The 27416-nt window shown below is 35.7% G+C and overlaps 1 protein-coding gene across 12 annotated transcripts in view; it reads right to left on the bottom strand.

Moving 5' to 3' along the window:
* Positions 1-27416, bottom strand: part of LOC123532801 (ryanodine receptor-like) — a 194676-nt gene that overhangs the window by 154441 nt on the left and 12819 nt on the right. For 10 of the 12 annotated variants that reach the window (XM_053552050.1, XM_053552061.1, XM_053552058.1 and 7 more), the window contains exon 2: positions 8318-8440. In XM_053552050.1, coding sequence (XP_053408025.1) covers positions 8318-8440 — 123 coding nt within the window. Of the gene's footprint in view, positions 1-8317; positions 8441-15831; positions 16016-17157; positions 17396-27416 lie in introns of those variants that run through there. The other 2 variants (XM_053552024.1, XM_053552020.1) reach the window with 2 other exon arrangements.

The raw sequence follows: 27416 nt of genomic DNA on the forward strand, positions 1-27416 counted from the left end.
TTGTGTGATGCATACTTTATCAATATTTTATTTCAAGAGCAGTGTAGAGTAAAATAATTCTTACTCCAAAATTGCAGGTTATAGATCAAATTAAATGAAAGTGGAATCTAACCAATGTCTCCACTATCCATTACTTAGATTAGATATATATGTTAACCTCTGCCAGCAACCACTTCAACGGCACCTTTCCAACTGGACTTCCAATAAATTTACGTCTCCTAAGCAACAACCTCTGTATAACAAAGACGTTTTTATCTTCAAAGCCAAGTTGTTTTACAGGGGTAAATTTAAACACATTTATTTTAACATAATTGTAACGGAAGTTTGAATATTATTAGAATCACTCAGCTTCCCGGAAATGCCATAACTATAGTGCAATATGAGAAACTATGGTCGTGACCTAATTGGGCCTTGAACCGATGACCTCAGAGATGAGCGGACAAAATCCTTACCACTTGGCCACTGCTCCTCTTGACTGTATATCTGAAATAACCTGTTATCACTTGAAGGCCAACGATGCACTATGAGCAGATCTAATTCAGCAATTTCTATAAATTAATAACGCCCCAGTACAAGTATTGTTCTACATCAGTATGATTAACATCTTATAAGAAAGTGACAGTAAAGACTAAATTATTCATTTCAGCAAGCAATAAAACGTAACTATGACATCCACATTCACTTCGCTCCATAAGCATGGAAAATAGAGTTAATGCATCAATATTTAAAGAAAGACATTGATTGGTTTACATGCTTGAGTGTTCAAAATGACAACAACATTACTGGAATTGTTTGGGTGTTCAACAAGACAACAACATGAGTCAGGAATTTTTTTTCTCTAGGTTTTTAACTGAAATGATAACTAGCAAAAATATGCAGATTGTGGCCATCATTTCTGCAACGTTTCTTGTTCTTGTGAAACTATGCTGAGTTGTTCTCTTCAGTATCTTACTGCAAAATATCATGAACTGTATTTCATACATTCACACTTCATGTGTCCCAATCTATAGGGGTAAAGTTGAATCTGAAGGCCAGTTTCAAATCTCCATTATCTGATTGGTTGTTTCTGGGCATGATCTTCAAATTGACCAAGAACAATGTTGAATTTTAAGACTGGTCTCAAACTTTAGAAATTTTAGAATCTTTGAGCTTGGAATTGCATCTCAATTTGCATAAAAATACTACTTAGTAGTAGTATAATTTAATTTTCCAGCACGACCCAATTTCTTTTCCTAGTAAAAAAGTGTTAAGTATGCTGTTATTGCACTTATGTCATAGCATCAACATCATGATATTCTTAATGGGGTGCTGAAAAAGATTGCCATACAAATCAAGTATGTGGTGGATGTCATAAAGGGTGTGTATATTAATCCTTGAGAGAACTGAAATCATATCTCAAACAGTGATTTTCTTTTTCGCAAAATCAGTGTCTTTAGACGTGTACTATTATATCACTCAAGCTGTGCCTATGTTATATAATTTCTTCGGCATCTGAACTCTTAAACTTAAACTCTTAAACCATGATTTTATTAGCCTTTAGCCTGCTGGTGGCAACAGATTCAGCCTTTGCGACCAGTGCAGACCATGGTCTGCATTGTTCGCTATTCAGTCAGTAAATTTTCAGTGATAACCCCTTTGAATAATAAATGGTATTGCTCACACTGAATAATGGACCAGTCCATTTTAGAAATTAAGCCGGAGGTAATGGTTGAACAACAAAATCACTGTTTTGTATATATAACATTTCTTACATATCACATTTCTAATACTTTACATGTTAACAGAAAATAAAGAAAAATGATGTCTCTGACAGTCAAGAGTAATTGGCCAGACAAATAAGTGTCTACAGGATCCTAACAAAATGACCAACTGACAAGAAATAAAACTAGGGAGATCTTGACTGAAACATAATTCAATCTTGCAGAGGATGATCGGCTGTCTCCAGAGGGATGAAAACCAGACAATACCATAGTAAGAGCAAAACAATAAGCATTGTATAGGAAAATTCTCACTCTGTTTGTACTTAATTCCAATTTCCTCTCTTATTCAATTTGTATCTGCAATCAGCAGGAAATTGCCCCATTTCTTTCTTGCATAGAAATTGTCTGAAATTCTTCTGAAGGCAGAACTTTGTAGAACAAGATTTAGATCTCTTGACAGGTGAATGTGGTATAAGGGTCTAAAGGCCATTTCACATGACTTGTACATCAGATCAAAACCAAGTCTGAACCAACTAGAGCTGCTTTTGAGAAAAGCGCATGTCTCCCACAACTGCCTAATCATCTAAATAGCAAGTCAGTCTTTATATACTGTTTACTCACTACAAATATACCCTTAAGAGCAAAAAGGCCACTTTTGGGTAATTCAAGGGCCATAATTCTGGAGTGCCTCAGGCGATTGGCTAGTTAATGAACCTGGTCAAGGAGTTATGGTAAAAAACATTTGGTTTAGGTTTGGTGAAGATCGGGTGAGAAATGTTGGACTTATAGCGCGGACGAGAATAAAAAGGCCAATTTTCGGTAATTCAAGAGCCATAATTCCAAAGTACCTGGGTCGATTTGGCTAGTTATCAAACTTGGCCGCGGACCTATGGTCAAACACATTTTGTTAAAGTTTGGTGATGATCAGATGAGAAATGTTCGACTTAGAGCACGGAAAAGAGTAAAAAGGCCGATTTTCGGTAATTCAAGGGCCATAACTCCGAAGTGCCTGGACCAATTTGGCTCATTATCGAACTTGCCCTACTAGAGCGCATGCACATTCATCAAGTCAAAAGGACTCCTATAGACTGCATGCGCATTCCTGAAGCCAAAAGGACCCATGTACTCTCATGCCAAAAGGACCCCTATACTACTCATGAGTAGTATAGGGGTCCTTTTGGCTCCAGGAATGCGCCTAAAATCTGAGCATTTTTCGGTAATTCAAGGGCCATAATTCCAAAGTGCCTAGGCTGATTTGGCTAGTTATCCAACTTGGCTGAGCACTTATTGGCAGACACATTTTGTTGAAGTTTGGTGAAGATCAGATGAGAAATGTTCGGACAAGCTTTGTGACAGACACACATACAGCACACACACACACACACACACACACACACACACACACACACACACACACACACACAGACACACACACACACACACACACACACACAGAGACTGGAGTAAACCAATATGTCTCCAACACCACTGTGGTGGGAGACATAATAATGCTATAATTTCCTACGCCTTTCACATATCACATCCACTTTTGATCTGAATCCTTGGGCTTAAATTTGTAAACAAACTGACCTATGGAAAAACGTTACCTTTTTCATTTTCTAAGAGTAAATTTTGTAATCCAACTTATATTTCAATTGGTGCATGATTCTGTTTTGATTTACTTTTCCATTTCGTTTCTGCATGTGAAATGGACCATTGATCATAATGCATTCCATTTTTTTTGGTTTGGTGTATATTTGAAATGGAATTATCCTTATGAAACACTTGGGCTCCTCAGAGTAGTCACACATTTTAACTTAATACTGGCAGTTCTATCCGTAAAATTGGAAAGACACGTCATCCATGTTATGTCAAACTTTCTGCTGTATCAATAGTATTTAAAGAGAACTTCGATTCACTGATCTCACTAAATTTGTCTATTTCTAAAATCTGCTTTCTACTCCTGTCTCTTTCAGTACCATAGCAACAAATAATATTTATTCATAAGGGACCTTTTCATTTTAAGCTAAACACAGTAATTTGATTTCAAGTTGTTTTTTATGTCCTTGACTATGAAGACAGCTTGATATATTTACTTGCATTACATTTTGGGTCCTGATTCTTTTTTGAAAAATGAAGGATGTTTTTTAATAAGACTGGTTAACCTTTAGCCAGCTAAATTTCTAAAGTAGACTGGTTCATCATTCAATCAAGGCAGCACCTTTCATTATTTAAAGGGGTGTTTTCACTGAAAATTTACTGAGTGCAGACTATGATCAGCCTGCACGGACGTGCAGGCTGACCCTGGTCTGCACTGGTCGCAAAGGCAGAATCACTTGCCAACAGCAGGCTAAAGATAAAGAACTATTGCATGTATATATTACAGTTAAACTTGTCTAAACGGCCACCTGTATTAAACAGCATTATGCGATAAGTAGCCAGTCTACAAACTTCTGATATTGTCTTCTTCCCTTTGGCTGACTGCACATCTGACAGTGAGTATCATCTTTAATAAGAAGGATGTGTGTGTTCGTATTTAGCAGGTTTTTTTTCAACAATTTTTGAGCGCAATCCCAAACTTTATAGTGCTGCCTCACTGAAATATCACGCCGTAGACATGTGACCTGATACCCCATGCAGTCATACTATTATTATACTAACACTGGGCTGACCAGTCCTAACACTATCCTTTTAGCACCAAGCGAGGAAGTAACTAGTACCATTTTTCATGTCTTTGGTATGACATGGCCAAGGAGTGAACCAATGACCTTCCTTACTCAAAGTAACTCTACCACTAGGCTACCGAGGCTGCTTTTTAAAAAGAAGGAAAAACATTTATGGAATAGTTATGGAATAACTCTTGTGTTTTATGTGACAGCCATAAAAGTGTGTGTGTTACATAGTCACCCAAAATGTCATAACTCACTGAACTTAAAAGGATTAAGTAATTCCTGTCTTCCACGTTAAGCCTTTGAACCATAAAAGACATCAAAGTGACAACACCTAGCCTAGAATAAACATTGGACAACTACAGGAAATATTTCCATTAAGCACAACAGGAAATTGTTTCCCTGCCATTTCCTGTACAGCAGCAGACATCAATACTGTAGACTGGATACTACTTCTGAAAACTTTACAGGGCTTTTTCAGCGTGTCCCACGGGGCCGAATTTCGGCCCCATTCCCAATGGCAAATATGCATATTTTTTCCCAATAGCTGTTCAAAAATTCCCAATCAAAGCAAAAAAAAAAAAAAAAAAAAAAAAAAAAATTTTTTTTTTTTTTTTAGATCTAGGTATTTTGTTGCAAATTATAGTGGTGCAACCATAGTATTGTAGATTTTATTGAATTTGAATATAAAGCAGTTTCCTTTTATGAATATTAGCAGTAGAAATCACAGGAATATACATAAGGAAAAAAAAAAAAAGACTGATTTTCATGGAAATACTTTCCTAATTTGGATGTTTAACCGATACATATATTTCCCAATATGACAATATTCGCGAGTCGAAAATTCCCAAAAAGCACAGGGGCCTTTTTCCCAAAATGGCCAGAAAAAGCCCTGCTTTATTTTTGCTGACATTGACAAAACGTGCATCTCACAAATTTAAAACAGTTGTGCAAATTACCAAGAAATATCTTTCAAAATGTTACTGTCTCGAGGTAGGAATACCTAAATCCAAAGTGGTGCCTCTGAACTTAAAATCATAAAATGAGCCGTGCCATGAGAAAAGCAACATAATGGGTTTGCGACCAGCATGGATCCAGACCAGCCTGCGCATCTGCGCAGTCTGGTCAGGATCCATGCTGTTCGTTAACAGTTTCTCCAATTCCAGTAGGCTTTAAAAGCAAACAGCATGGATCCTGATGGTTTGCTGGTCGCAAACCCACTATGTTGGTTTTCTCATGGCATGGCTCAAATAAATGTGACAGGGGAACAATATTCGTATCACAGGGTATACATTAACTATGAGAATTTCAGCAGAATCATGTAATTTTACTCTACTTATCTATAATTTCATATAAATGTCTTGGAGATAAGACTTAGTATTAAATATATTTATTAACCAATATTAATGGCTGAGTATGCAGAAATTCTTAACCAACAGCAAAATAACCATGGCAGCCATGCAGAGCACCACTGTATCAGTCTCAGGAATTGCTTATGTGCATGGAGGACTAATGACTGCATCAATCCAAAAAATTATATGATCCCAATGAACAAATAAAATTTCCATATTTCAGAAGTTTAATATTCACAAATTTATAACCATTTTTGGAGAAACGACAAAATTGAATGCCCACAAATTTAATTTCAGAGCATACCTGTTACACATTACTGAGTGTAGGACTTACATTCCATTTTCATCTAGGTTCAGACACTACATATTTCAATTTTTTTTTTTTATTTCAAGATCTACTAGTCAACAGGCCAAGATTTCCATAATTCTCTCATAACTGACTAACATGTTTTTATGCCCCCTATGTCAGGGTCTGTGGGTGCATATAGTATTTGAGCTGCTGGTTTGTCAGTCCATCTATCACATTACTCCTACAATTTCCATCCAATTCATTCCTGAGTTATGGCTCTTTTTCTTTGAAATATTTAAACATCATTTGAACCTTGTGTACTGATGTCCAACTGAAATGAAACTTGGTATACATCATCAACATGAAGTGGACATGCACAAATTGTAGGTACTTTCAAGTCCAATTTTCATTTCTTGAGTTATGCCCTGTTTTTGGACTCTGAAAAAATACAGCTTCATTTGAACCTTGTGCACTTGGCCCCTCATACAGTAGATAAAACTTTGTAATGAATCATAATCATTGAGTGGGCATGCACATATTGTTAAGACTTCATTATCTGTTGTTTTTTTCTTGACTTAAACCATTTTTTGGACCTTAAAATATAGTGCCATGTGCACTTGATTCCTAGTTTCCATCCTGATAAAATGGAACTTGGTATGTATACATCATTGACATGAAGCTGACAGGCACATTTACTTGGGAATTCCATGTCCATTTTTGTTTTTGAGTAAGTGCCATTTTTGGACTTTATATTTTTCTAAGGGCATTTGTAGTACAACATTGCCATCATTTTGTTGGTAGATAATGTGGTTGTTTTGAATTTGTAAATTTTTCTCTTAATGAAAATCAAGGACAAACTAACCATTAGTATGTTTATTAGCTAATCAAAGTTTTTTTTCTAATTCCCGGAACAATTGCAGATAACTTCATAAATATCTCTGATAGATCTCTAGTGTATTTACTGCTCTAGTATTTCCATTTTACCTCAAAATGTTCAGGAAAACAGCAACAGAAAAGGACAGAAGACAAGTATCCTTGTGACAGAGAATTTCTGGGCTAAATCAATAAAGTCAAGTCAGTCGCAATCAAAGAGGCAGATGTGATCAATGGGAAATGTCCCTGTTATAAATTTGCACTTATTTTTATGGTGTCTTGATACAAAAAATACTTGATACCAGAAAAGACAAACAAGCCAGACATTGAATGTAGATAGACAATGAAATCAAGAGAGATATTCAGATGCATAATGAAACTTTTAAATTTGCTTATTCTTAATCCTAAAGAAAGTAATTGCTTGTTATCAAAGGCAAAACAAACATTTAGCCTGGGCGGCATGCTATTCTGCCTTTGTGACCAGTGCAGACCAAGATCTGCCTGCATAGATGTCATGGTCTGCACTGTTCGCTATTCAGACTGTAAATTTTCAGTGAACACCCCTTCGAATGATAAGTGGTACTGCCAAATTTGAATTTATAGACCAGCCCACTTTAGAAATTTAGCATGTTAAAGATTAAAATATGATAACTGTGCTGATGACTGCCTCATGGACATCTAACCTGTACTCTAACCTATACTTGTACTGCAGAGACCTGGATCCAATTCTATTCTCACCTGGGTTCTAAGCCATAACTTGTGCACTAGGAATGAGCACGCTACCCGTAGGTACCTCCCACTATAGTGAAAAGAATGCAATGTTGGCTGAACCACTGTGACATATGAAACAACAACATCTGACTTGCCATTTTATTTTAAAACCTGATAAATGGCAAGTTTTCTTCAAAAAAATCTTTGAGCAAGAAACCATGAAAACAGGTATATTATGCTAATAATAACTTTACAGCAATATATCTCTCTCTGTCATATTCTAACAAGAATTCGATATATATTGGCATTTGTTATCAATGAGTGGGAGGCTCTATAGACTAATAGGTCATGTACCTGTTGTAACAGGTAATATGCAGACACATTCATCTCCTGTCAATAATCAGTAACATATTCAGGTGTTCCTACTCTACCTTTCTTGATAGCATCAGCAAGGCGTTTAGGTTCTGGAGCCAACCCCTGAGGTTGTAGGTTTGAAACACCATAGCGCCATAATCTATATTCTCCTCACTGGAAGTAATAAAAGTAAGTTTGAAAAACCAGTCTCGTAATACAAGCTTTCCATTGGTCAATTTCGAGACAGCACTCAGAAACAGCCAATCAGATGCTGGGGATTTTGCAACTGGTTTCCCAACTTAGTTTTAAAACCATCTGTCCAGGAAATCTACAAGTTTTATATAGTTTATTAAAATAATCTAAATTTACCTTCATGGAAGTGTTTTCTAGGAAACACATACGATTTCCAAATCCTTCTGCGGCTAGACATACTCGGTCGCTGGGGCTGTCTCGTGATGGTGAAATCACACAGCTCAGACATACCATATCATTCTGAAAGAAACAAAAGAAGATTTTTCAAATTAATTTCAGTCAAGAACAGGAGTAATGCGAGTGCACATTGCAATAAATGTCCAAGCACAATTTTAGCACGAAGTATCAGGTACTGGAGGAGCAAAAATATATCTAGAAGCATGTCCAATGACTACACTGTTTCAAAGGTACATCCCTGGGTTAAGTTTATATAACTATATTAATTACAGTAATGTCTGTAAATATACCCAATAGATATACCTGGGAAATACCAAATACCCAGTAAATACCATATACCCGGTAAATACCATACTTTGGTATACAGTCTGTACGATGGTTAATACAAAAAGGTGAAAACTGAGAAGTACCAATATAAAACATCTACTCCTTTGAAAGTTTATTGTTAAATTCAATGAAAAAGGGGGAAGTTAAAACTAGAAACTAAATAAAACCATAATTATGGTTCTTGGATTGTACCCTGCTGAAGCATTCAAAAGTACTGTATGCTTTTCAGGCCACATTTCCCATGAATTAATAAGGAGATTTTCATCATTACTTCATTGACAGGCAGACACATTTTACATATATATAACATGAAACATGTGTAAGGCAAGGTATCTGGCAAGTGCATCATATGAAACACTTATAAGACAAATAACTGTGTAATTTTTATTGCACAATTCACTATTAATTGTTATTATCAACAACAGCTTTTTATAAAACACATCTGCTGGCCCCATGATGGCTTGTCAGAGGAAAGTGGGTATGTAATTTTAACGCTGCAACCTTGCCCTTCACTAAATGACCTTGAAATCAACAGGGGTCATCTACTGACTACAGACAACCATCTTATGAAGACTAGCAGCAATAGTGTTCTTAATTATTGACTGGAACCTGTTTTCATTCTACAGGTCACTGTGACCTCGACCTACTGACCCCTGAATTTATACATTCAACTACTGACCACAGGCAAACATACTTTGCAACTTGCCAACTGTAGGCCAAAAGCATCCTTTAGTTATTGTGTGGAAACTACTTCTAAGTCTCACTATCACCTCTAACTTACTGACTCTCGCTTCATCAACTGACCACAGGCAATCATTTCATAAAGCTTGACTATTTGAGACCAAGCATTTTCTAGTTATTGATCATGAACTAACAATTATCAAAATAATTCATTACTTTCATCCATTGTTTACGCAGAGAAAAAGCCTACACCTGAATATGTTAGCAATTCATCTTGTCAGGGTATGGAGACTATCAAGGTCACACAACAATATTATTTACCCCTAATAATAAATTGGCACCATTACATCCCTCAAGATAGTCTGGGTACCAACTGGATAATCTTTTTCAAATTTGTAAATGTTTTTCTTAACTAATCTGCTATCTCATCAAAACTCCATCCAGGCTTGAGAAGAAGCGGGGCATAATAATTACAAAAAAATTGAATATTTTCAAATGTCATCTCTTATGAATAAAACATAGGGTCTGGATACAGACTAACTCAAAGATTATAAAAAAAAACATTTTTGAAGACTGGAATAACTAAGTCAATGAGAAAGTAACATTAACATTGGTTAATGCTTTTTTTCCCAAAGAAAGGTTTTCCACCAGCATTAAGCTTTCACACACACAAAAAAGACCTAAAGTAAGTGGATATACCAAATCTCAGAAAAAGTAATAAGACTGTAATGACAAAAGGGCAAATAATCTAATAGATCTGGCAATTATAAGAGCATACATTCATTTACCTATACACTATATAGGATGATATGGGGAATGTACTGTGTGATGGAGAAGCAACAGCTGGTTAAGTACTAATACCTGCTGTATAATTACTCTTACAGAAGTGCCGTGATGCGCAGTTCACTTTTCCATTAGCATGTTTTTGTTTGTTTGTTTGTTTGTTAGCTTGCTAGTACATAATTGTTAACCAAATCAGTGTTCCTGTTGCTGCCTTATACCGTCCAAAAGTAACTGACAACTTCCTTATCACGGGTGGAGACAAGCCCCCAAAGTCTAGCATCTGATTGGATGATTTTGAGCTCATTCTTTAAATTGACCAATGGCAAGCTGGCCTACAAACTCAGATTTTTAGGCCATGGACACCAAGATTTTATTACGTGTTCATATGTTAACTGAAGTAGCGTTGACCAATTATCCATACTAAAATACACATTTAAACAAGGGCGTATAACTCCAGACATACTGGTACTCAAATTGGTTGAAACCTTAGTATAATCATAATATGATTATATGAGGAACATTGAAGTGAAGGGGTTTATAAACTTTATACAGTTAGCACGATACAGACGGAATTATTTATAAATCAAGGGCAATAACTCTTGACTTAAAAGTCTGATATGGCCAATAATCAATCTTATGGCAATATTTGTTGTGAGTTCAAGTTTTATTAAGATTGTTTCAGAAATGTAGATGCTACAGTAGAAACAAACCAACTATGGACTTGGCGGACATCCAAAAACCTAAAACCTGACTTGAGCCCAAATATTATTTTCTACAAGCTCATGAAACAACTGCCCATGAAACCTATGATTTTGACAGGTAATTGTCATTCATATTGGCATGGGAACAGCCCAAGACTTTGATGAACAGGTATGCTGCAAACTGAAGAAACTGGCAGATCAACTGTAACATGTTTCTTGTAGGCAAAAGGTAATCTTTATTAATTGCCAAATTACCACATCAGAACAAAATCTGGTAAAGATAAATAACTAATTTCTAACTAATACAAGTGTAAATTAGTCTTGATGGAAATCAAAGGAGTTCTTATAATATAAAGGGGAAAAAAGCTGAGGCCATTCATTAAGAAAACTTATACACTCGAAACCCGTTATAACGCTACTCGATATACCACGGTATTCGTTATAACGCGGTAGGTTCTTGGCTCCGGAATTTTCTTGGGTTAAAAAAAAAAAAAATTTTTTTTTTTTTTACCCCAGAAAATTCCGAGTCCGCGGATGTTGTTTAATTTGATCATAACCAGCGTTAAAACTACATGTACCTGTACATTGTACTTAAACACCTTTGCCATGTGTCAAAAATCAATAATTGTTTGCTGGCTTACTTGTTTGCGTATCGCCTTTGTTAAAGTTTGAATACATGAAGACATGTGACAATTAGGCAATCAGTACCGTGTCAAAATTAAATTGTTTGCATAACAAGCATGTAAAATTGGTCAGTCAACTATCAAACCGTTTAAGTTTGCACCAATTAAGCGGATGACATGAACACTTGAGTGAATAAAAAATCGAACAACAGGCACAGTTTTGTAATAAAATGCAGCCGTTTTTCATAATCATCATTCTCAGTTCATCGGAATTTGTGAAGATTCGACACACTGAAAGCCATATTGAGAATGTTCTCCCTTTTTAATATCGTATATTAACGACGGCGATTTAACAATTTTCTATCTTATTTATCGATTTTCTTCATGTATTCAAAATTAAATTTTAAGACTGTCCGCGGTTTTTTCTCTTTTAGTTACATAAACCCCAAGTGCAATTGCATTGCGTATGTAATTCTCATGACCGCGCACTCCTCACACAGCGTTATACATGTTTACTTCCGGGATAAACAATTCTAACTTTCTTTTAGAATCACGACAAAATGAGAAGATGACACAGCATTATAATTCTTTTAATATATTTTTCAGTAGCATTTAAGGTAAATAAATGTCCCGTTTATACGATTCTTATTTCTTATTAACACAAAACAGCATCCAAAATACATTACCGGTGGGTGGGATATTGCATTTACCGCTGATACGATCAATCCGCGTTATAAATTTAACCCCGCTAGATCCGCGGGTCTGGAACCTTGGACCCCGATGACAGCGTTATAACGGGGTCCCAGTGTAGTTGGTTTCTTCTTTGCTCACTTCACAGTGGTCTACTGCATTTATGCATACAATATAATGTGAAATCATTAGTATTGCTGTAATTTTTATAAATATTTTAAATATTGTAAATTTTCTTTCCGTTAGAGTATTTAAATGTAGTCTTTCTGCAGAATGCTAGGGTCAGCTAGGGTCAGTGTGTATGCATATCAACTCCAGGCTACCTAGTTGGCATGGCTAATGCTATCATTCATGAGATAATATTCCATATCCGGGAGATAGCTGCCGGTAAAAAAGGAAATGTTTTCTTGTTTTGTGGGCTTTTTGAGCATCTGGAAAGAAAACTTCAAAAAAGAACTTATCATTTTGAAACAATTGCTGTACACAGTCATTATATGACTTTAGTGTAGATTAAAAATGTAACTGGAGCTGTGCTTTGTGTCTTGTATCTCACTTATTAGTGAAGTGACTTTGCAGGGAAAATTACATACATTATATTCACCCATGACTTAAATTTTCTTGGATGTTGGGATAGCTTAAAAATTCAAAATCCATGTATTCATGTCCCCATCAAATACCTGTTTTGACCATAATCATGAAATTTTAAGCCAGCTTTATTATACATATAAAATGCATAAGGTTAATGTACTTAAACATACAGCTAATAAATGGACAATATCTATACATTGGTAAATTAAACTTTATACAGGTATATAATAAGGAGGATTACCCTGGGAATTAGAATAGAATGATTACTCAAACAAGTTTTACCTGTAAAACAGGAAACATGCACTTACTATGTATATAAAACTTGTAAACTATGGCAACACTCTATCAATAACATTTCACAATCTTGAGTGTTTCATTGTTTTACAAAATACATTTCAGACTTCTGAAATATCACATATGACTTCTAAAATTGTTCCTCATGTTTATACATGTTCTGCCCAGTGAAATGAAAGGGTAAAAGGGATGACTGGGACACTGGTATGATATATGGATTATATTTGTGTTTAGAAATCTAACATTATGTTTGGGGGATGGTTGGTGTGTTTAGAATTAAATGTCATTATAATTTATAATGGAATAAAAGGGTATTTAAATAATCTACCACTATGCAGTTATCTTTGTGTTTAAATTGTTACAATCTATGATTATGCAATTGCATGTGTTTAGAATCTATCATAATGCAATCTATCATAATGCATGTGTTTAGAATTTATCATAATGCATGTGTGTTTAGAATCTTTCATTTTGTACTAGGGTAGTTGAAGAGTTTAGAATCTATCATTACCTGAGTATGTAAGAGTGATAACTGGAGTGTTTTGATTATATCATTATGTATTGGGGTGGTTTGGTGTTTTCAATATGCACATGCATAGAATGTATTTAGAATCCATCATTATGAACTGGGGCAGTTGAAGTGTTTAGAATATATCACTATGCAAGATTGGTGACTGGTGTGTTTAGAACATTATTAATAGAGGTGGGTTCATTATTTAGACAGGTGATTGGGACATTTAGAATCCATTTCTACTGATATTGTAAAGGGATGATTGGGGTGTTAAATCCATCATTATATAATGGTCTGATTGGGGTATTGAGAATCCATCTCTACTGATATGTACAGGGATGATTGGAGTGTTATATCCATCATTATATAATGGTCTGATTGGGGTGTTGAGAATCCATCTCTACTGATATGTACAGGGATGATTGGAGTGTTATATCCATCATTTTATAATGGTCTGATTGGGGTACTGAGAATCCATCTCTACTGATATGTACAGGGATGATTGGAGTGTTATATCCATCATTATATAATGGTCTGATTGGGGTGTTTAGAATCCATCTCTACTTATATGTACAGGGATGACTGGGGTGTTAAATCCATCATTATATAATGGTCTGATTGGGGTGTTTAGAACCTATCTTTATGTAAGGGGAGCTAAATGGAGTGTTTTAGAATTGATTATACACAGCTCCATCATTTAAATAGTGGTCGGTTATGAGCAGACCAAGAAAACAGAAATGATTTTCAGCAAGATAATGATGGCTGATCAGACAAAAGCTCCATCAAGGGATTTAACTGGTACACACAGAGAAAAACCATTTGAAATGCATTTTTGAGATCCAGAAGCTAGAAAATGTCAAGACTGCACTTACATAGTTTGTCACATATACCAGTATAATTCTTTAGGTTAAACAATAGATCACCAAACCATAGATTTATTTGTTGAACAAACAACATCTTTACCAACAATCTACCTGTGCAATACATGTTTTACTGTACTGTCCCATAAAACTGCAGATACATAAAATATTTTCCAAAAGTTGCCCCCCTTTAAAAATGAATGTCATTTGCAAAGAAAACAAAGTAAACAATTGCTGAAAACTAAGTTAAACCGAGTTATTTGAAATTTCAGCACTGGAACATTATTTCAAATGCATCAAAACTAAGACATGTATTTGTTCTATGAAAATTGTGAGTTTTAAAGGCGCTAAACTGTCCAAAAGTGCAGCCCATTTATGCTGTTCCTTTTCTAGAATTCAATGCATAAATCAGTAAATTGACAATTGTTTAGTAGAGTTCTGTACCTGTTTTATATGCTGTTTACTTTTCTATAAAAAAACTTCTATGATTTGGTGTTGTTGAATCTTTTTTTTAAATTATGGACACCTATAATATTTTTTGTTTTATTTTTGTTTTTTGGCTTTGGGCGTTGGTAGTTATAACTTTGACCTGACCTTTGGTCAAGGCCTATAATGGCGACTTGGCCAGCATCTATGATGGATGAGAATACCCAAGTATCTCCTGCATTATTCATGAACATTTTGACTTGATCTTTGTAAACACCGTCGCCTTCTGTATGAAAAGCTGAATGCGCCTCCTCAATAGAGTATTCAAAACACCTCGTGAGTGTGGCTGCCGTAACGTACCATTGATGAGGGGCAAGTGATTTGAAGTCACCAACCATAACCACTCGGCCACGGAGGCCCCCAAATTATGGACCTATCCATGATGGCAAAGTCAGGAACTGTTTAATACTAGAGATACTTGTATTTCAAATGTGCCTCCATTATGGCCTATTGGAGGCAAGTTGGTATGTAATATGGTATGCTTTGACCTTGACCTTTGGTCAAATGGCCTAAAATAACATGACACAGGCAGACATCCTATGATGACTGACAATCCAAGTATTCTTTCATTATTCAGTGGAAACCATTTCTGACTTTGAAATACCTTTTTAAAGACCTGCTCCAGTCCTACCTGTCACTGAAAAAGCACGAAAATGACGCCTGTCAAAGTAGTCATTCTATATAAAATACCTGTGTTTTTTCGTGCTGTGTGGTGCGTGACCTTTAACTGTTACCTGTTGTAATCATGGGTTGCATACACACAACAGTATTTGCGGAGCAGGGCTTTAAACAGTATTTGTTTCTTTCACTTTTTCAAATCTATCAACCAGCGACAGCATTACTTGAATCTGTTTTTTATAAATGGTAAATTGTTCTTATACAAAACAAACATCCAAAATTGAAGACTTACACATCTGACGGTTTCACCACCTTCTGATTCAATCTCATCTTCTCCTTTCATACGGCCCATGTTTTTCTTATATCCTTTTTTCTATAATCCTTGAATAGTTTAAAACAGACTTTCACATACACTGGCCTTGAAAACAATTAATCCAAATGCAGTCGAAATACAACATTGTTTTATATCACTTGACCTTTTCCGTATAAAAAAAAAAAATAAAAGAATTTTTCACTGTAATTCCTCACAAGTAAAAATACTATTTTCTAAAACTTAAACTAACTCTAGTATCACAAAGAAAAAAAAGAGTACAGCTGAAATTACGTCCTTCCCAGCTAGAAATTTTTTTCGTCATTCCTTTATAAAGACATTTCTCTTACACAAAAAAACAAACTCCATTATATGAGGCGATTTCCAATAATATCTGGCTATTTGTAAAGCTACAAGGCATTGTAAGAAATGGCAGAAAATGCAATTAAGTCAGAGAACTTGGGAACCTCAAGAAATCCTCTTATCAAGATTATAGCATTTTCATTGTTCATTGATATACCATTTATCATGATTAGCTATTAGATGTGATCAGAGTTATGTATGTAATGCAGAAACTTGTGATGTTCCTAATGAATAACCTAAATGAACTGTCTCTCAAACTCTCTGCTGGCAGCTTTCATGTCATAGCAGCTGTCCCCACCTTTTCTTTTAAGTTATACTTATTGATTGTGGTTTGTACAGTCAATAACTGGTAAATAACAATTCTCTTTCTCTGTTTATGTATATTACATACTCAGTGTGAAAATATTACAATATCAACCATTTTGTAAATGATTCATATTTTGACAGGTCAGAACAAAACTGGACACACAAAACTGAGTTTCATGAAAAAATAAAAGTAGATTTAAAACAAATACCTACTTACTTCAATTACACTCATTACTAATTTAGAACACCAGTTGTACTAACTTTTTTAACATACTTTCAATAAAATTTTAGAGCAAAAATATATACTAAGGATAAAGTTCTTAAATTTAAATATTTCACCAACCCACAGGTTCTTCATGACATTATTAAAGAGAAAAAAACTCCTAAAAAAATGTTACCGCATAGTTCTGTCTTCCCTTAACATAACTTTAACCATTTCATAATTTCAGCTGACTCAATACTTAACTGCATAAAAATTAATTAAATCATTTAGCACCATATACCAAGACGGTATCAAATTTTCAGAACACACATAAAAATATGAGAAGCCCAAATGAAAGCACAGAAAAATTCCCAATTATTTCTATTATAAATATAATTATTAGAATAATGTAATGTGCACTTAGACTGTAATTATACATAAATCCAGTTGTTTTAGAAGAAATATTCCGAAATGAAAGAACAAACATGCAGCCTGCATGCACACTCAAGTGTTGACTAACTGATGCATTTCTCTGTTTTTCAGTTCTCTTGTAATATCCATTAATATCCAATTATGAACAAGAGTATATCTCCAGAATCAGCCCCATGGGGCCTCTAGAGACCATATTAACTTTTCCGATAGTTCCCGCTAATCAAGTGCAGCCACCAATAAAAGGAATAATATGATTATCTAACCACCAGCAAAAGATGGAAAGATAAAAAAGGAGAGTATTCACAATATTCCATCTGGATTGCATGAAGTTTTCATCTTAGACACAGAAAATGTGCATCCACTTTATCATCAAAAAAAATCAAATAAACAAAAACAAATGCTTTTTACATGATCAGCTTCAGGTCTACATCAATAATGCAGTACAAACAACCAGATCATTGAGATTCTGGAAAAACCAGAACGTCCGCCGACAGCGAACAATTTTAATATTTCATATTTATTACAAATTCAAAGTGCTTTCTTATTAAACTGCAATCATTCAGGCTTGTCAGAACTGACGCAATTGATTTTCACAGCATCTCTGTCTGTAAATTTTCTTATCGTTCTTTGTTTCGATTTTAACTCTCATAACAAATGTCTTTATTTATGAATGCCAATACAGTCAAATCTGTATTATTAGCTGCCAGCCAAAGGAGTGGTACAACTCGTTGTTAGAGGAAGGTGGTTGCTTTAGACAAGCTAAAATTAGAACAAAATGTTAATTTTGGCCTTTTAACATACTAGTTGCTCAAAGCTTATCACTACTTCATAAAGGTGGCTGCTATGGCAGGATAATTAAAAAGTGTGTTTATCTTCAAAACAAAAGAATATATGTCCATAATCACTGAAAGCACTGCGCATATCGGATGCAACTTCAGCCATCCACTTCATTAACGCCAAATGTAAAATTTCATTATGGAAGGCATGCACTGTTACAAGTATGCCTCATTTATAAAAAAGATAATAATCAAAGACAAAGGATGTAACTTCATCACAGTCCTTAATTAAAGTATGATGATGTTTTTCTAAAACCTTATCACTTCTATTTTTATATTCCTTAAAACAATTTCACCACAGAAGAAAATGATATTCCAGTCTATAACTTTGTTACCTATCCAATTTTATCATGCAAAAAAACACTTCTGAATGATTAAACAACTTGCAGAAACAAAAACTGCAAATCATAAGGAACAGCTAGTATGTATGTTTCAGTTTATTATCTCCACTATACACTGAAAATCTTCATGTTTTATAAAATAGTGAGACAGCTGGTTGTAAATAAGCTGTAGCATATAAAGTGTATAATGTATAAAATGACAGTTTCACTTAATAAGCCTCATGTATACATATATAACAACTGAATTTACACAAAAACCTTAATTCATACAATTCATACAAAAGAAAAAAAAATTCACATGTATAATCATGGAACTTTTTATGAATAACTACAGTTATCGCATGGTGCGGTAACTTTCCTTTGATCTTTTTGTTATGATAAATCCAGTAATTTACAGTTGAATGTCGACCTTTTGTGATAAGTGTGGCGATATATATCACCACAGTTGTAAGTGTGGCCATATATATCACCACAGTTTTCCACCTCCAATAGATTTAAAGGAAGTGGTAGCCATGTAACATGTGTATTTCACTTTATTTTGGGGAAAAGCTCGATTAGGCATTCTTGAATCCTGCAGGCAGTACTGGTTCGCTGTCCAGAGCTAAATGGAAAACCAATCATTCCTACTCAGTAGTGAATGGCATACAACCTTTGCAAAGAATTCTACAGTTAAATCAGATATTTTTGCTGGACTGAAAATTTGCAAATTTGAAATTAAAAAAAGAATTCTTCATAGGATGAAATTCCCCGATGGCACTATTGAATGTATATAATTATGGCCATGTTACGAAAAATTAGGACCTTTGACCTACGGACCTGGGTCTTGCGCGCGACATGTCGTCTTACTGTGGTACACATTCATGCCCAATAATTTTACAATCCATGCATGAATGACAAAGATATGGACCGGACAAGCCCATCAATGCACTATCATGAAATATGACCTTTAACGTCTAAGTGTGACCTTGACCTTTGAGCTACGGACCTGGGTCTTGCGCGCGACACGTCGTCTTACTGTGGTACACATTCATTCCAAGTTATTTGAAAATCCATCCATGGATGACAAAGATATGGACCGGACACGAATGCAGTATCATGAAAAATGACCTTTAACGTCTAAGTGTGACCTTGACCTTTGAGCTACTGACCTGGGTTTTGCGCGCGACACGTCGTCTTACTTTGGTACACATTTATGCCAAGTTATTTGAAAATTCATCCATCGATGACAAAGATATGGACCGGACACGAATGCAGTATCATGAAAAATGACCTTTAACGTCTAAGTGTGACCTTGACCTTTGAGCTACAGACCTTGGTCTTGCGCGCGACACGTCGTCTTACTGTGGTACACATTCATGCCAAGTTATTTGAAAATCCATCCATCGATGACAAAGATATGGACCGGACACGAAAATTGCGGACAGACAGACTGACAGACTGACAGACGGTTCAAAAACTATATGCCTCCCTTCGGGGGCATAAAAAATAGGAATTTTCTGTTCATTTGACAATGATAAATTTCCCCGAAATCATGTAAGCCACAGTAATATATGTATATACATGTATGAAGATTCAAGTTCACGATAAAATTTTAAAAAAATAAATTACCTAGCAAACATTTCTGATTTTACTGTAAAAAACGGGCATTGAGTATCAACTAGTAGAAATCTGGACGTAATACCAGAAACTTGTGTATAGTTAACACTTTTATTAGTAATTAAAAAACAAGGTGAAAGTTAAAGTATTTAATATGGCAAAAGGCAAGTCTCATATTTAGTGTTACCAGTTTACAGCAAAGTTCTGATTTTCAAAAGTGTCCAATGCTTGAGACAGCAAAATGTCCTCCTCGTTATTACCGACCTCACTAAACGCCCCTAGCTCGAGAAAATCCAAATCATTTAAGGAAAACGCCATAACTTTTTACTGTTAAGCCTGTAGATTCTATATTGTATCCAGCACTATTTTACACATACAGTATGAGCAGTTCGGGCGCGCACAGTGGAATGATTCTTGGAATGAAGACGCTGATGAGAGTAGTACTTGCTATCGGTTTGTACCAATGAAAATATGTATTTTATTCGCGCTTTTTTCACGATTGGGTATTTTTTCCTGGGGTTTACAAACTGGAGAGAAGAACACATGTACGTGATAATTAATGAGGTACAGGACGGGTTTTTTTTATACAAAATGGTTATTGTTTATAACAACCATGGCGATAAAACAGTTATAAGATTTGTTACTTGTGTGTTATGTAGACTAAACATTGCAAGGGGCAGCATCTCGGTGTTTTCGCTAGGGGAAAAAATGTCTCAGCCTAACGGCCTCGACATTTCCCCCAGCGAAAACCCCTCGCTGCTGCCCCTTGCAATGTTCAGTCTACATAATACACTCGTAAACATCTGATAACTATTACTTAATTAACCTCTTTCTACAGAACACCCTTGGTAAATGAAAATAGACTGGTGTTCTCTTGAAACATAGTAAAAAATACATTGTTTACTATTCAACAAAAAATAAACCCAGTAAATTCATAAATTTTTGCAACAGCTGTATTTTGCTTCATTCGCTACTGTAGTTTCAAGAATAGATACCGGTACATGTACGTGAATTTATAAATAGCCCAATTGTAAGATTGCCATATATAGCATTAATAAACCACCCCAGTTCTAATATGGTGAACTTTTCACATTGAGAAAAGAAAAATATGTTACAGCTACCTTTGCAAGCAGGTTATACTGTTGTGTTTATTCAGGGGTGGCTGTTATCCGGGGACAGCCTTTATACAAGAGAGGGCATAATTGAGATGTGGACAGGTTATGCTGTACTTCAGAAATGATTTATGTACAGGAATGCTATTCTCCTTTGAGTTAATGACTTCAAGTCTACAGCCTGAATATATAATGTATACATAATGTATATGTGTAGCTATTATCATAATTATAATATATATATGGATTTTTATATCAGGTAAACCTACCCTAATGACGTACAATTATTACCATCTTATTAACAGAAGGCAATGTTCGGTCACCCACACAGGTCGCTTGGTGCATTTTGAGACTGAACATAAAAAATTAAGTTTAGCCAAGTCACAGACTGGACGATAGTTTCACATAATATGCTTTAAAACAGGAAAAAAGATGGCACTGCTGACTGACACCTTATATAAGAACCTTTCACTAAAGCTGTATGTGTCGATCTCAAGGCTAACTGTTTATACTAAGGCAAAAACAAGGCTCAATCAGTTGTTGGCATGCTTGCATATATTTATTATATATGCAAAATTTATACTCTTGTTGCAACAGCAGTATTAGTCAATACAGATTTGTCCCCCTTTCAATCCAATACATTGAACTATTAATATTTCACATTATCTAATCAATGTTCAATACTAGAATAAAATACTTAATGAATGACAAGCTGGTCAACTGTCAAAACTATTAGCACAACAACCAAAAAAAATAATATGAATCCATTAAAAACATTTTGGACCATAACTTTTTTTTTTTAAATTACTTTACATTGACGGCAACTACACTATGGAAAGATTCATGGAGGAAAGATTAAATAACTACATGTATGCACGAGGTGTACCCTGCCGATACTACTTATATGTGTTTACCAGACACTTGTGAAGTTTCAAGCCAAAATGTGTGCGTGCTTCTGCGTGTTATCCACCATCCCAGTTTTTACTGAATTTATGTTTTTCTGTCTAGAAATGGTAAGTATTTGCATCCCTTTTACTAAAACTTACATTAATAAGTTTCAAAAAAGATTTATAAATACATGTATAAAATTTTGGTGTTTCTCTAAGCAGTAACATTAAGACCCAACCTTTTGTTTTAACTGCTAATTCAGCTGCGATACCAGTATTTTCAATGAATGACTGACATATACTTGTAGATACTTATTTATTTTATTTGGGTTTTACGGCACACCAATACAGTATAGGTTATATGGCGCCAAACAGGACTACAAATTTTAGTTCCACATCTCATTTACATTGAAATAAAAACATGAGGTATGGAATCAAAATTTGCATACCTGCTGGAATCACAGAGTTACAGCAAAACCAAGTGTTAAGACCCTATTAGTCACCTCTTACGATCATGCAAGGGTAAGGCAGTGGTTCCAATTCTTTTCATACACAGATCGTCCCAGAACCACATGGGGCGTATTATATTTGTAGATACAGAATACAGAATGTATTATACTATAATCTTATGACTTAACTAGTAATTTGACTTTTTCCATATACATATCGGTGCTGCATCCTGGACATAGATATTAGTGCATCAAAGAATAAGTGATTTAATGTATGGGTAATGTGAAAATGTAGGATAAAGGATATTAACGGGAGCCATGATTATCTCCCTTTTTCCAAAACTGTACATGTATATCCTTAGGACAGCCAGCACCTTTTTATACAATCTCACCAGGCATACATATGTTTTTGACAACACAGAAAATGAACGTCAGATGACCTTCAGCTTTTCCCGGATGTAAAGAAAATGTACACGGGCTAAACATTCTAAAGAAAGTCACATTTGCATTGGTCAATAGCCAGGGTTCACGCGCAGGTGTCACCCTGTCTAAATGTATGTGTGTGGACTTCTTTTTTTTTTTTGCTAATGAGGAGTCAATTTTCATTACTTTCTAACGATTTAAAAATGCCTGGGCTTTAGCACGACATGTCAGCTTTTTATCCATGAAAAAATATTTGCACTCGGAATAAACACAAATTCCACAGGGGTCCGTAACGGAGCTAGGCTTTTTTCTGGAATTTCATCAAATCGTTCAAAAAGTCCTTTTTGATGTTGTCTAAAACTGTCAGTATATGACTCGGATGTCAAATATTTCCATATTTGAGAGCTGCAGACCTAGACATTTCAGAAATATTTTCAAAATGGAATTCGTGTAATAAATGTTGATTCTACGGAAGCGTGAATTTGAAAGAGCCATCAAACGCTAATATGTTTTATTACATTACGGCCACGGAAAGGATATGGCACTTCAATACACTTCACAAAATGACAAAAACCACTGAGATGAAGTTCAGTGCACAAGAACAATAACTCTAGTTTGCTAAATCTTCCTTTAGTAATACAGTTGAAAATTTTAAAAATAAGTTATATAAACTTCACCAGCATGAGAAACTGCAATTTATATAAACCATATGGGGTGCCATTTTACTATTTTTAGACATTTTATATTTGTATATCAAAAATTTGTTCTTAATATTAATACTTTATTTTCTAACATCAAACAAGAGGGCCAAGATGGCCCTAGGTCGCTCACCAGAGTACAACACCATAACAGTGTAAACAAGTTTGACCCAGTGACCCAATTTTTGACACCACATGACCCAGTTTCAAACTTGTCCGAGTTTTCAAGGAGATAAGCATTCTGACCAAGTTTCATGAAGATTGGAGCAAAAATGTGGCCTCTAGAGTGTAAACAAGATTTTTCTTCGATTTGGCCTAGTGACCTAGTTTTTTACCCAACTGGACCCAATTTTTAACCAGTCCGAAATTTCATGGGGACAAATACACTGACCAATTTACATTAACATTAGACCAAAAATGTGGTCTGAGTGTAAACAAGCATTTTCTCTGATCTGACCTAGTGACCTAGTTTTTCACCCAACATGACCCAGATTAGAACCCGTCCATAATTTCATGAAAACGAACATTCTGACAATGTTTCGTAAAGATTGGACCTCTAAAGTGTTAACAAGCTTTTCCTTTGATTTGACCGGGTGACCTAGTTTATGACCCCACATGACCCAGATTCAAACTGGATCTAGAGGTCTTCAAGATAAACATTCTGACCAATTCTCATGAGTTTCAAACTTTAACTGTGAATTCTAGAGTGTTAACAGGATTTTCCTTTGATCTGACCTAATTACCTAGTTTTTGATCCCATATGATCCAGTTTCGAACTTGTCCTAGAGATCATCAAGACAAACATTCTGACCAACTTTCATGAAAATAAGGTCATAAATGTGGCCTATAGAGTGTTAACAAGCTTTTCCTTTGATTTGACCAGGTGACCTAGTTTTTGACCCCACATGACCCAGATTCAAACACGACCTAGAGGTCATCAAGACAAACATTCTGACAAATTCTCATGAGTTTCAAACTTAAACTGTAGAATCTAGAGTGTTAACAAGATTTTCCTTTGATCTGGCCTACTGACCTAATTTTTGATCCGACATGACCCAGTTTCAAAACTGACCTAGAGATCATCAAGACAAACATTCTGACCAAGTTTCATGAAGATTGGGTCAAAAATGTGGCCTCTAGATTGTTAACAAGGCAAATGTTGACGCACACCACATGATGCACAACAATGACCGGTCACAATAGCTCACCTTGAGCACTTTATGCTCTGGTGAGCTAAAAACAAAAGATCATGTCCCCAATGTTTATCAGTAAATAATGTTCAGGCAGAAATGTGTAAGTGGCCTTGCAGCTCAATCGGTATAGAGCATCTTAACAGTATTGCATGAGGTCCTGTGTTTGAATCTTAGTCTGGCAGCACAATTATCTCACATTGTAAAATTTGGCGTCTAAGGTTGAAGACCATGAAAACGTTACATTTCGTATAAATAGCCTACTTTATGTGTGATGTATATGCATGTTTGATGCCGCCAAAAAATTGTGGTATATCACTGGGTTAATTTGTATTAGGAAGATATTTAAGGGCACTGACCTCCAGGTTTGGCTAAAAATGATCTTTCTTTAATATTGAAGTTTGGTCATATTATAAAAAACTAGAACATGAGTTTCTGTTTCTAAATCTTACAATTAATGCCAAATCAAGGAAAAAAAACATGCTTGATTCGAGAATCGAACTAGGGCCGCCATGGCAATAAACATTTTCCTGCAGTCTTAAGCAATACACCATGGAGAAATACCTACTCAACATTGTGAAATATAAAGCTTTATAACTTATCCAGTTACAAATGCTTTTTTTTTTTAATGGAAAAGTTAGTAAAACCAACTGACTCTTATGTATTTTCATAACTTTGTTATCTGTCAATTCCTTCTTAAGAAATTTAGCAATAATTTTCCGATATCTCAGGGGCGTAGGGACGATTTGAGCATTGGGGCGGGGAAGGGGGTGGGTTTGGGAGGGGGTGTCCCCCTCCTATGAACGGGGTCGGGGGTGGCCCCGGGAAAATTTTGCATATAGCTAGAGTAAATGGTGCAATCTGGCGACTTCTTGGACTGCTCAGTATCTGTTGAACATACTCGGTTTTTTTTTTGAGTTTTCACCCCTATTTACAGTTTACTATGTTTAAACACTGTAAGGGCGGTATGATGTTAGATACGGACAATGTCTTGCCAGGGTAAAACCAGTAATGTCTATGTAGGGGATCGAGCACAAGACCCTGACTTAAAGGGGTAATCTAATCCTTATAGCATTTTAGTCATTAAATGGCATTATAAAGGTAAAACGCAATTCACTGTTTTCTTTGAACCACTGAGGGTTGAATGAACGGAGTTCAGGGTTCTTTTTACCAAATGATCGATTTGGAAATGCAAAACTGCGAGGCTGATTGGCCTTTTATACTTTTATGTAGAAGCTCCCTTACAGAAGAAAAAGGCCTGCTGCATACTCTTGCTGTGTACATACTGCGTATATGATGCGTACATGATGTGTACTGAAATCAAGGGCTTTAAATAGTACGCAGGATATACACCGCACATACACCGATAGTACGTTTGTAGTACACTTTTGACATGCAAATGAGCTCTGCCGCGTACTACTTGCTGCGTACATGCTGTGGACTACATAGTACACAGGATGTACGCTGGAGGAATTTAGTATGCGGGAAATAGTACGCAGCATGTACACTTTTCACATGCAAATGAGCCTGCGGTCTACTACCCCTGCGGCGTACATGCTGTGTACTCCTGCGGCATACATGCTGTGTACTCCTGCGGCGTACATTCTGTGTACTCCTGGCCCGAGTCCTGCGGCGTACATGCTGTGTACTCCTGCTGCATACATGCTGTGTACTCTTGTCGCGAAACTGCTGTGATAATGTAAATTCCTTACCCCACCAACTTTCTTATGCAAATGCTGATCATTTGGACAGAAAAAAAACAGAAAAAAGATAAGTGACATGCATCAATAAGTATTTACCCTTACCAAAATAATGTAGATTGATGTTATCAAATAAATAAGTATGCTTTTCTTCATCCACTTTTCAATGAAATAAATCATTTTGAAGCATGTAATTGGTAAACATCTGAAGAATGGCGTAACTGCATTCAAGGGAAACAACTTTAATGCAACAAATATAAGTGTTATAAATTTCGAAGTATCTGCGGTTACATGCAGTGTACTATTTTCTTGTACAATTCCTCCTGCGTACATGCAGTGTACTCCTTAATTTTCGAGTCTGTGTTGCGTTCTTGAAGTGTTTTAGTGACCTCTGCTAACATGCTGTTACTCGTCGAAATAGTACGCGCTGTACGCGGCATGCGGTTATGTAAAATGTACTCCTCTGGCGTACTACTGTGTTCGCGGCATATACGCAGCATGTACGCCACAGAGGCTTGCTTCTGTAAGGGTAATTGCAAGTTTGGCAGTAAGCAATTAAATACGATTAACTTTCATTAATTAATGTATTGCCTATAATCCGAGTCTGCGTGGCGTGAAAATACAGCAACCTTGGTCGTTGCGGATTATCGATTTTGTACAATACCCTGTCACCAAGGTGATCTAGCAAGGTGTCAGCGATATGACAAGATTCTGTGTACATATCAGTCGCCGATGCACTTCATGATAAATGGAAGACCGCTGTATTTATTTTCAATTATATTTTCTAGCCTTTTCAAAAATTTACGAGTTGGCAATTCGCCGCTCCTCGAAATATTGGGGCGGCGGGCGCCTCCTCTGCCGCCCCAGCTCCTACGCCCTTGTATCTAAAAAATTTCAGCACATTCAAATTCATTCACTACTTGCTGGAAAAAGGTGATGGGATGTACAAAAAGGTATTTGTATATGAATTGGAAAGGTTTGGAAACCTTTGTCAGTACATGATCCTGATGGGTCTTTTTTATGAGAATTCAA

The sequence above is a fragment of the Mercenaria mercenaria genome, chromosome 1 (assembly GCF_021730395.1).
Source record: "Mercenaria mercenaria strain notata chromosome 1, MADL_Memer_1, whole genome shotgun sequence".
NCBI classification, from domain to species: domain Eukaryota; kingdom Metazoa; phylum Mollusca; class Bivalvia; order Venerida; family Veneridae; genus Mercenaria; species Mercenaria mercenaria.